Genomic DNA, 11,989 nt, shown 5'->3' on the forward strand with positions numbered 1-11,989 from the left:
TGTCTCCAGAGGAGTTCAAGCAAAGTCGATACGTCTGGCTCCATGGCAGGGGAGTGGTGTCTTGCAGCATGGCCCACGTTGTCTGGTTCTTTTGAGCTGCTGTGGGTGATATGCGGCCAGCTTGGTATTGATTCCTGGGCTCTCACCTGCCATCTCTAGGTTCTAAGCTGTGGTGTCACTTCTGAGCCAGGGTCTCTGGGGTCTTGGTTCAGCTTTGGGCCTTTGGATTCTGCTTACCAGTGAGGGTGGAGTGGCGGAGCAAGAGGAAGGGCCAGAGTCGGGTGGGAGAGGTACTGAAGGGGCAATGTTGCTGGAGCTACACAGGAGCATGCTGGGTGCTACATCTTTATTGGGGGGTCACTGGGAGGACGGATGGGGCGGGGAGGGAGCAGGTGGCAGGAGGGATTTTAGGGGGGTGGCCACACAGGGTCATGTTCTCACTCGCGATAGTGTTTCCAGTTTTGGATGATTTCATAGAGCTGGTCGCCTGGAGACAGTGTGTTCTGCACATCCCGGTGTCCTTTGACTTCATAGTTGGATCTCAGGAAGCCCTGAGCCACCCCACATTCCAGAAGATTCAAGGCGGCACGGATGGCCCGCTTTGGGGGTACCCGATCTGCAAGGGGAGGGGAAAGATACAGACAGTTAGACTGGGCCTCCTTTGAAGAGCAGGGAGGTGAGGGGTTGGTTAACTGTGCCTCAGTTTCCTCCCTCATGGAAAGAAAATCAGGCACCTACCCATAGGGCTGTGGGAAAGAAAATAGTTAACTTTCAATACACCAGGAAAGGGAGCCTAGCATGGAGGGGATCCTTAGCAAGCATTGCCTGTTAGCATTATTGCTTGGCCCTGACCCTCCTCTGCTCCCAGGCCCCAGGGTCTGGCCCACACAAATAGCTGTCATCTATGAAACACGTTTTAGGTGCCTTAGGAGTTAGCCGGGTGATTGGAGACAGTCCCTATCCCAGGCTGGCCTGGAACTCCCTGTGTAGCTGAGATGGATCAGCTTGAACTGATTTTGCCACTGTCAAATATCCCAGTGCTGGGAATAAGGTGTGCACCACCCCATGCGGTCTGTGTTGTGCTCGAGATTTGAGCCAGGGCCTTGTGCGTGGTAGGCAGGTACTTTACCAACCGAGCTGCAGACGCAGCCCTGTTTCATTTTATTTTTATTTTGAGACAGGATCTCACTGTATGGTCCAGGCTGATGTCAAACTCACAATCCTTTTGTTTCCACCTGAGGAATGCTGGGATTACAGCTGTGTAGGACAACGCTTGCCCCTCCCCGCCCTTAATTTACTATTGATCAGCTACTCCCAGTACAGGGTCAGAATGGCCCCATTATCCAAAGAGAGAAACGGGGTCATGAGCATACAGGTGGCAGAGTCTGTGATTCCCTCCTCCGCACCCCATCCCCAGCCCAGGATGCTGGGTGCTTACCCATGTAGTTGCCCATGAAGGTGATGCCAATAGATATGGGGTTCCAGGTGGGCCCTGTGTGGTCACCCTTGATGTTCCAGCCTCGGCCTTCATACACATGACCATCTTCTCCAATGAGGAAGCTGTGAAGAAGGGGTGGAGCTTAATAAGGGTAGGAGGAGCTTCCTTCAACATCCTTTATTATTTTCTATAATATTAAGGCAACTGCACCCATTTATTGCACCCCTCTTCCTTGCCAAGCACAGCTATGTAAATACCTTTTCCCTCATCTTTGTAGCAACTGGTGAATTGCCACCCCCATTTTACATAGAATCAGAGAGGTAGAGCCAGCATTCAGGGTAACACAGAAATCCCCTTGTTACCCGCACTGTAAACCCAATTGTGTGGATAAGATTGGAATTCACTGTTTCCCCAAGCCTGTGAACTCACCTCCTCCCCTCTCAAGCTCCTGAGGTTGGTACTGCTGTCTTTCCACAGCTTAAGCGGACAACCAGGGCTCAGAGGCCCTGCCTCTCAGAAGTCTGCCCCGGGGCCAGAGAGATGGCTCATCCAGGACAGGCCCTTTGCCAAGCTTGGCCACTGAGTTCTGTCCCTGGGACCCACGTGGTGACAGGAGGGAACTGATTGGCTCCTCAGGTTCCCCTCTGACCTCGACACTGAGTCGTGCCATGTGCCACCCCAGCCAAATAAAAGGTATAAAAGAGAGTTTTCAAAGAGGTTTGTTCTTTGTCCAGCCTGCCTTGGCTGTCGGGGTCCTCAGGCATCGGGATTGTGGACTCAAGGGTACAGGCTACATCTACCTCTTTAGAGGTTTCCAATCTGTGAATTTCAGTCACTGACCAAGTCTCAATGGAGACCCCACCCCCTCCAGGGCATCTTGGAGTTAGGTCAGCAGCCTGGAGGATTCAGCCTCTGAGGAACTGATGAAGCACAGGATGCTGGAACTTGGAGTCCCAGCCACTGTCTGCCATCTAGGAGGCCAGATCACAGCCTGCCTTAGAGGAGATGGGACGAAGATGGGGATATGGGGACCCAGGGCCAGGCTCAGTCAGCCTAGTGTCCCGGCAAGGTGCCGACCTTTATGAAAGATTCTCTAATGGAAGAGTAGGAGACACTTGAGTGTGTGTGAGGCAGAGCCTGCCTCCTGCACAGGGACAAAAGCCCTGTCACTTTGGTGAGACACCAGATCCACCAGCAGCAAGGGTAGAAGTGAGCCATTGGCTGACGCCTGCATGCCCTCTGTATTGTGATGTCCTAACCACATCCGAAGCACCGGGCTGGGGTGGAGGCACTGATTGTACAGGGATGCCTGTAAACCTCAGGGATGCCTGTAGACCTCAGCCACCATCATGACATGGACTCTGTGGTTATGGGGCTTGCAGAAGACCCCGGTTTGGTTCCCAGGACCCACATGGTGGCTCACAACCTGTAACCTAACTTCCAGGGGATCCAATGCCCTTTTCTGACCTATGAGGGCTCATGGCACACAGACTTACACTCAGGCACACACACACGTACACCCCTCACCCCCCAGAACAAAACAACCCAACCCTCCATTTATAGGCAAGGAAAATGAGGCTCATGTAATGTGATTTTGCTTTTCTCTAAGGCTGTGACCCCGGTTCAGTCTTCCCTAGTTCCCACTTTAAACCTGGGAAGCAGCTTTGATGTTGGAGCCTTAGAATGGTTCAAATCTTGGGTGGAGAGGCCTGGGGACACCCGCCAGGCGTCTGACCCTGTGCTGTTTGGCAGAGCAGTTGGGTGGGCTGGGAGCCAGTATTTCCAGTAAATTCTGCAGGTGATTTGACTCTCAGTTTACTTAGCCTTAGGAGTCACAGGGTTCAAATGCTCCTTTTGGAAACAGGCCCAGGTATGGCAGCCTGTAACACCGAAAAGAAGCAGGTGCAACATATGGGTGTGTCCCCCAGGGGCCCATCCAAGCAGCCCCCAGCTCTCTGGTGATCAGCCAGAGGGAACTGGTCTTTGCCAGAATCTCCCAGCACTTGTCTCTGTGCTGCACCCTCACCCCAGCTTCCCTCTGTGTCTCCTAAAGCTACATCAAAGCCACAGGAAGCCATCCCTGCCTACCCTGCCCTCCCCCACTTCTGGAGATAGGATCTTACTGTGAAGCCCAGGCTGGCCTTGAACTCACAGAAATCCTCTTAGCCTCCCAACTGCTGGGACTACAGGCATCTCCAGCATGCCTAGCACAGCTAGCCTGTTTTTCTCTCTGTTAAAACGTGTGTGTGTGTGCGCGCGCGCACAAACATCAGTCCACCAGTGGCCGAGTCAGTTCTCTCCTACAGGTTAGAACTCTGGTTGTTGGGCTTGCTGGCAAGCGCCTTTACTTGCTGAGCCATCGAGAAGTCCTATTTCTGTGGATTCTATTCCCACCCTGAACCTATCTTTTTCTGTCTTTATGCACACAGTGATATGTGCCTAGCAAAGTCCCCATCTGGAACTCTGGCACACGGAAGACATTTGCCCATAGATCTGGGGCCATATGCTAGCAGGTTTCCCGGGTGTTTGGTATTAGGAGCCACAATCCCATTGGCTTTGCACAAGTGGAAGCTGAGCCCAGGGCAACTGTTTCCCTGTGGAGCCCCCTGGGTCTCAGGCATCAACTATGCCCACTGATGCCATGGCTTGGTGCAAGGCTCAGTCAGCCTGGCACTGTCCTGCAAGGTCTGGGCCGTTAGGAAAGGATTTCCTTATGAAAGTATGGGGGGAAAACCTTGGTGTGTGTGAAGCAAAGCCTGTCCCCTCCCACAGGGAGGACAGTCCTGGTACTCAAGGGAGACACCAGACCCAGCACCGGAAGGGTTGAACAGTAAGGCTGACCTCCTCCCGCCCACTCTGTACTCACTTGTAGGCCACGTCGCACCAGCCCAGCGTGCTCATGTGGTAATGCTGCACATTGCGGGCCTGCTGTTCACAGGAGGCCGGGCTGGCACAGGTGCTGCCTGCCGTGTGTGAGATCACCACGTAGCGAACGGGGTGCTGCAGGCGCTGGGAGCACTCAGAAGGCCGGGCCTTCCACTCGCTGCGGGGCACGTTGGAACTGCAGGAGGCTCCGAGGCCCACGAGAGCAAGGAGAGTCCCGGCAAACAGCATGTAGGACATGGTGGACAGGGCTTCCAGGGCTGTGTGCGAGTCAGGCCCTGGACCGGAGTTTTATATTCGGCAGGGTGGTGAGGTGAAGGGCTTGCCTCACATCTGGGCGGAACTTACTGGAGTTGTCATAGAGGACCCCAGATTTAGCTTCCTCCTTTGACAAGGGTAGGACAGCGATGTGGCCTTTGCTCAGAGTGTGGAATAGGTGGTGGTGGTGGGCGTGGGGGACAGAAGCTTCCTTATCGGGAAGGGCACAATGGACCGGGGCATCTGTCTTTGTGGTTTTCTGGAATTTCCAAGGCTTGGCTCTCAGCCCAGCTTTGTGTCCTCTCAGGAGGGATTTGTGCAACTTTCCAAGAAGTTGCACAGGCAAGAGGCCCAGGGCTTTGGCACAGACTTCCTTCCTGCAGGTGGGGCATAACAAAGGTACCTTTTAAAATGTATGAATGCACACATGTATACATTTATCTTTGACAGAGTCTCATGTAGCTTGAAGTCACTATTTAGCCAAAGATGACCTTGAACTGAAATTACAGGTGTTCACGGCCACCGTGCCTGGCTGCAGATCCCCTTGGGTCCAAGTCTGAAGATGCCCAACCCTACAGGGTAAGAGGCTAAGTATGTGGAAGCCCCTTCACAGCTGAGGAAAATGGGCTCGGAGACGGGAAGTCGCTTCCCGAGAATTGGCAGACAGTAGTGCCTCTTGTCCAGAATCAATCAGAGCCACGCTGCCTGCACCTGAACTCCAGCCCTTTTCTACGGTGTGAGCCCACACCAATGACTTAACCTCTCTGTGCCTCTTTGTCCAACTCCAATATGGAGATCGTAGCAAGGTTTCTGACCCCCAGAGTTGATCAGGAATTGTACAAATGGACCAGGTTTTAGGCCTTGGATGTCAGGCACATAGTGTCATGAGTGTCCCCACTACTCACTCAGGTTAGTTCCTGTCTGAGGTGTGATCTGAGGTTTGCATGGGTGACCATAGCATTCCATTCTGGAGAGAAAGGACTCTGAATACAGAGGGTCACAGTGGCTTCATTCAGGTCACATGGAGAGCTTTCCTGGGGCTTCTGTCCTGCCTGGGCTCCTGTTCCCATGCCTCTCCACAGCACACAGGGGAATCAGGGCAGACTGATGGCCTTCCTGTCCTCTTTGCTTCCACTTTAAATGATTTTGGGTAGTCCTCCCATGGAGCCTCTCATTCTCCAGGGATCTTTCTTTTCTTCAATATATCTATGTTTGCTTTGTAAAATAGTAAATAAATAATAAATACTTCTTGTCATGCTACAGATGGAACTCAGGGCCTGAACAAGGAAGGTAAGCACTTTACCACTGAGCCACACCCCAGCCCCTCACTGGGGGATTCTAGGCAGGGTCTCTACCACTGAGCCACACCCCAGCCCCTCACTGGGGGATTCTAGGCAGGGGCTCCACCACTGAGCCACACTCCAGCCCCTTACTAAGGGATTCTAGGTAGGGGCTCTACCACTGAGCCATGCCCCAGCCCTTCACTGGGGGATTCTAGGTAGGGGCTCTACCACTGAGCCACACCCCAGCCCCTCACTGGGGGATTCTAGGCAGGGGCTCTACCACTGAGCCACACCCCAGCCCCTCACTGGGGGAATCTAGGCAGGGGCTCTACCACTAAGCCACACCCCCAGCCCCTCACTGGGGGAATCTAGGCAGGGGCTCTACTGTTGAGTCACAACCCTAAGTTCTGCTTTGTAATCTTAAAGCTAAGGTTCCAAGCTCTTGATTTCTCGAGGTTCTTCTCTTTGGCACTTCTACATGGTCCCCATATTGTATATTCAGAATGTTCATGTGTAGCAAGAAGGTAAGGGTCTTGTGGGTGATAGGACATAGCTGGAAAAAGGGAAGCACATGCTGTCATGAATGGTGAGGCGTTTGGGTCTGCATAAGCAACTAAAGAATATGATTAATGTTGGGGATGACCATCAGAAAAGGCCTGGTCAGATCTGAGATTTTGTCTGACAGGGCTGGAGTTCGTGCTGGGAGACTACTGAAGAGAGAACACAGTCCAGGTGGAAGGAAGTAGTACAGGGTGGAGGGAAGAGCAATCATAATAAAAGAAGTGGTTCAGTGAGTAAGATAATGTTAAGAGGGGCTGGAGAGACGGCTCAGTGGTTAAGAGCACATACTGTTCTTGCAGAAGGCCTGAGTCTGCTCTCCGCACCCATGTGAGGGGCTCACACTGCCTCTAACTCTAGCTCCAGGGCATCTGGTCTCTTAATCATTTGCACTCATGTGTCTCACACACACACACACACACACACACACACACACACACACACACACAGCTAAGAGGGAAGAGCCACATGACTTGGTGGTGGACTGTACATCATTTCAACCATCCAGTAACTGCTGAGTACCTGTTATGTGCTAAGCATCACCTGGGGTGCTGGGTATAAGCAGAGAGGCAAGAGTGATAGGCAGATGGTACTTCCACCCCCTGGAATGAGGCAGAATCTCAGGCAGCCCAATCTGACTGTACATTTGCTGACTGGTTGAGGCTAACCCTGAACTCCTGATCTTTATGTCTTTGGGAGTGGGAGGGAGGGGGGGGAACAAAAGCAGAAGGAAATCCAGGACAGTGTCCAGTGACAGAAGCTAAGGGAAGTAAACATTTTAAGAAGGAAGTAGTCATCTATGCCAAAAAAAAATGGTCCAGTCCCAAGGTCACCCTGATAACGAGTGAAGGGCAAAAAGTTAAAACCAGCTCAAACTGTATTATAAATGACGCCTAGGCCAAGGGCCGGCCATTCAGAAAGTGTTGAACCCCCATCTCACACCATGTGCAATTGATAATGTGTGATGAGGTCTAAAAGTCAGACACAAAATAGTGAGCCGCCACACACAGTTAACAGTAGACATTTGAAAAGACTGAATTAACTGTTGTGGGGTTTTTTTTTTTTTTTTTGTTTTTTGGGAGACAGGGTCTCATTATGTAGCCCTGACAAGCTTGGGTTTTGTCATGCAGACCAGGCTTGTTTCAAAATAACTGATTAATCAATGAATTAAAACTTTTTTTTTTTTTGGAAACAGGATGTCTCTATATAGCCCTGGCTGTCCTGGAACTCCCTATGTAGACAAGTTGATCTTTAATTCCAAGTGCTGGGATTAAAGGTGTGTGCACCGCTACACCTGGCAGTTAAATTTTTCTTTTGGTTATGTGTATGTGCCTGTTTGTGTGTTTCTGTTTGTGGGTATGTGTGTGTGAGTGTGGATGCCTGCCAAGGCTAGAGCATCGATCACCTGGAGCTGGAGTTACAGAGGTTGTAAGCCACCAACTCAAACCAGATCCTCTCCAAGAGAAGTCCAGACTCTTGAAATCTCTTCAGGGCACAAGAATAGAAAATTTTTAATTTTTGCTTTGTTTTTATGGTTCTAGGTATTGAACCCAGAGCCTCAAACTGTAATATCCTTAACTCCAGCACTCGGGAGGTAGAGGCAGGTGGATCTCTGTGTTCAGGGCTACCCTGGCCCTCCAGAGCGAGTTCCAGGACAGCCAGGGTTACATAGAGAAACCCTGTCTCAGAAAAAAAACAAAAACAAACAAAAAACAAAAAACCCAAACAACAACAAAACAAACAACTCACCCAAACAAACAAAGAAAAGCCAACTTAGCCCAAAGTAGTGGTGTATGTCTATAATCATAGTATGTGGGAGGTGGAGATAGGATCATGGATTTAAGGGCATTTACATTGACAGTTTTGCGGCCAGCCTGGACTACATGAGACCTCCTCTCTTCCTCTTTCTTAAAAAAAAAAAAAAGTACAAAAAGATACTGTTTACCTCTTTATATCCATACATTTAAGAATTGGTTCTCTCTCTCTCTCTCCTTCTCCTAATAAAGCTCTAAAAGGTAAAACAAAACAAAAACAACAACAACAACAACAAAGGATTTGTGACACCCTTATTCAGGGTGGGGGTGAGGAGGCTCTAACACATTCCTAGGGGAGAGAAAAACTGTCAGCAGCCTCTTGGGGAAAGCAGTGCAATGATACATATTCACTACTCTCTTACCTAACAAGCCTCTATTCCTTAGTGTCTCTATAAATGCTCCAGTGGCCGGGCACGGCAGTGCACACCTGTAATCCCAGGTCGGTGAGGCTAAATGTGGAGGATCTTGAGTTCAAAGAAAAATAGAAAGCTCTGCCTCAAATAGGAAAGGAGAGAGGATTGGAGCTTGGTCCTCATGCTTACACAGCAGTGCTCTTGCTAGCTGTCCTGTTTCTCCAGCCCTCATCTTTCCTTTTTTCTCTTCTTTCCTTCCCATATCCCTCTATGTTTCTTCTTTCTGGATTCCCCCATTGAGGTCCTGGGGGTGTTGCTCAATGGTAGAGCCCCTGCTTAGAATCCCCCAGTGAGGGGCTGGAGGTGTGGCTCAGTGGTAGAGCCCCTGCCTAGAATCCCCCAGTGAGGGGCTGGGGTGTGGCTCAGTGGTAGAGCCCCTGCCTAAATCCCCCAGTGAGGGGCTGGGGGTGTTGCTCAGTGGTGGAGCCCCTGCCTAAATCCCCCAGTGAGGGGTTGGGGGTGTGGCTTGGTGGTAGAACCCCTGCCTAGAATCCCCCAGTGAGGGGCTGGGAGCATGGCTCAGTGGTAGAGCCCCTGCCTAGAATCCCCCAGTGACAGGCTAGAGTGTGACTCTGTGGTAGAGTCCCTGCCTATCATGTCCAAGGCTCTGGGTTTCATGCCTGCAGTGCTAGCCTTTTGTAAAAAGCACTAGAACCTTTCCACATCAGATCTAGAACCACAGAAACCAGGCAATGTAGCACATGCTTGCAACACAAACCCACAGAAGGCTCACAAGTTCAAAGTCATCTCTGGCTGTGTAGGGAGTCTGAGGCTAGTCTGGGCTGTAAGAGACCCTGTCTCCAACAAAAATACACAATGGATTTCTTCTGCCATAAACCACAGCTCTCTCTCAGGAGTTGGCACAGGAGGAGGGGAGGGGAAAGCTCATTTGGCATCAGTTTCCCAACACCTGGGAAACTTCCATGATAAGCAGTAGGTTTTCCTTCCTCTTTATTGAGAGAAGGAACTCTCTCCCTTGCCCCACCCCTGCACCATGCAGGTTGTTCCCAGGGTGTTTCTACCCATCACCCTCAGTAACTCAGACAACTTCTGTTTAAAAGTTTTTTATTTTTATTTTTTAAATGATGCCCTATGCTTTGAGGATCAAAGTCCTGGTGTGGGTGAAGAATTCTTGGACACGCTAAAAATCCTGCCCATTGGGAGATGGCTCAGAAGTTAAGAGCACTTGTTGCTAGTGCAGAGGACCCAGGTTTGGTTCCCAGCACCCACATGGCAGCTCATAGCCTTCTGCAACCCCAGTTCCAGGGGATCCAATGTCCTCAACTTCGTGGGCACCAGGCATACACCTGTGGTGCACCTACACTCTTGCAGGCAAAACACTCATACACATTAAAACAAACAAACAAACAAACAAACAAACAAACAAAACCATAAGCACTTTCAGTCCAGGAATGTGGAGTCTGGATGAATCTGCCAGCGGTTCCTAATTCACATCTCACACGCTTCCTAATGTTCAAATCCCCATTCCTGCTGTCCCACCATGGGGGCTCCTGGGTACTCTGCCAGTCGTCCCCCTGCTCTCTTCAGACCCAGAGACCAGGGAGATTTTGGGTTTCACCTGACCCCCTTGCTCACTACTTCAGGAACGGGGCTTGTGCAGGTTCTGGAAGGAGGTTAACTGCTGCTTGAACAGGAACTTCTCCATGTTGGGTCTTAGGGTCCTGAGTCTGATCCAGAAGTTGGGGCAGACATATTTCCTGGTTCTCAAGAGGATCCTTACTTTGTGGGGGGAGATTCAGGTTTGAGCTGGAGGCAATGTTCATTTAAATAACATCCTGTATTATTTACTGAGCACCTACCGTGTGTTCCACCCTCCTATTGGAGGAACAAGAGATGTTCAGATGTTCACAGATCCTAGTGGGTGAGACAAGAAGTAAAAAAAAAAAAGTAACTATTTCAAGAAGAAATATATTTCACACAATTACTCTGGTTGTCTGGAAGTTTCAGGGTTCCGGGAAGCATATTGGCTTTGACTTCTATTTGGGATTTCATGGGAGGTAGAGGTGTGGTGGGCGGGCGTTTGATGGGCTGGGTTCCCATAGTTCCCTCTTTTCTCCACCAGATGGCGGCTTTCCCTCATTCTCCGGGCTTTCTAGCCAGCATTTGCAAAAGCCGCCGCTGAACCCGGAAGGGTTTCTGTTGTGATCCATCCCCCAACTCCCTCCTACACACAGAGCAGTTCGCTCCTGCTAACCACAGCGACAATCATAATAGGAACTACTAGCTGTATAAATTTCCTGGGTTTTATGCTGGTGTCCCAAAGTCACACATTTCAGTCTCTCCTGCTTGACTTAATCAGCTCAAGAAGCCAGGAAGAAAGGTCCAGAGGAGGGCCCGCCGTGAGCGAAGGGCGAGGAGGAGAGGAGAGATCCCCTAGGCGTGGAACTTTTAAAAGGTTGGAGTTGTTGGTGTGGAAAGAACTGGGGTGTGTGTGGAGTGGGGCTTGCATTTCATTCCTAGGGCACAGAGTCATGTGAGTGATTTCGCAACTTTGAGCGATCAGTCTGGCTGTTGTTGGGAGACAGAGTGGAAAGTATTGTGAAGCTACTGATGTTCTCGGAGGGAGCTCATAACCGTGGGAAGTTCTGGAGGCCAGCTTGCATTCACGAGGGAAGCCAAAATTAGTGTGGCCAGCGCGTGAGAAGGCAGAGAAGACAGAAAGTGACCAAGTTTGTGATGGTCCTGTTGGACCACTGGCGCTAGCCTCACCCCAGTGCCCCTCCCCTCCTTACCAAAGTTTCGTGCTGGCGACCCAGGCCAGAGGAAGGCGTCTTTGCAGAGCTCTGCACGTCTGGGTGAAGGCTGACTGGGGGAAACTTCGCTGCTCCTCCGGGGCATTAAGGGCCCTGGAAACATACAAGCAGAGGCAGGTAACTGTGATATGAAAACCAGATTATCAGTGTAAGATTTCTGAGGCGGCTTAAAAAGAGACGGAAGGTGGAAAGAGGCATCTGACCCTGCATAGACCGGACCCCATTTGTTCTTGGCAACGGGACATAGTCCCATCCAAGTGGGTGGATTAAAGAACGACTGCAGGAAAAAGATGTCTGTGACGCCGTACAGGAGCGGAAATGACTGCAAGGAGTGTGTGTGTGTGTGTGTGTGTGCGCGCGCGCGCGCGCTCCCGTTGTCCCTCCTTTCCAGAGTTGCCTGGCTGCACCGAAGCTTGGAAGTGTAGTCTTTTTTTTTTTTTTTTTTTTTTTTCCCCCCAGGAAACCTATCAATCAGGAGAAAACCCACGACATGGACCCTCAGCGTCAGAACTTCAAGTGAAAACAAACAAACAAAACAAAACAAAACACATTTGCTCAATCCTGACCC

General features: G+C 50.7%; 1 protein-coding gene and 1 long non-coding RNA gene across 3 annotated transcripts; one reads left to right on the top strand and one right to left on the bottom strand.

The window, feature by feature from the left end:
• Window positions 1-329: 329 nt before the first annotated feature.
• Pglyrp1 (peptidoglycan recognition protein 1) lies at window positions 330-5,605 on the bottom strand. The gene is made up of 4 exons (XM_059280951.1): window positions 5,485-5,605; window positions 4,305-4,956; window positions 1,439-1,560; window positions 330-616 (listed from the first exon to the last, which is right to left on the bottom strand). Exons 2-4 carry the CDS (start codon window positions 4,559-4,561, stop codon window positions 438-440), a joined length of 558 nt encoding a protein of 185 aa, XP_059136934.1. The 5' UTR covers window positions 4,562-4,956; window positions 5,485-5,605; the 3' UTR covers window positions 330-437.
• Window positions 5,606-6,261: 656 nt separating this feature from the next.
• Window positions 6,262-11,989, top strand: LOC131925588 (uncharacterized). Of its 2 annotated transcripts, none has more exons than XR_009383299.1 (3): window positions 6,262-6,386; window positions 10,731-11,063; window positions 11,881-11,989. It is a non-coding gene; the product is annotated as an uncharacterized LOC131925588 (long non-coding RNA). The 2 variants fall into 2 exon arrangements; XR_009383300.1 differs by having other exon boundaries at window positions 10,968-11,063.

The sequence above is a fragment of the Peromyscus eremicus genome, chromosome 1 (genome assembly GCF_949786415.1).
Source record: "Peromyscus eremicus chromosome 1, PerEre_H2_v1, whole genome shotgun sequence".
Taxonomy (NCBI): Eukaryota; Metazoa; Chordata; class Mammalia; order Rodentia; family Cricetidae; genus Peromyscus; species Peromyscus eremicus.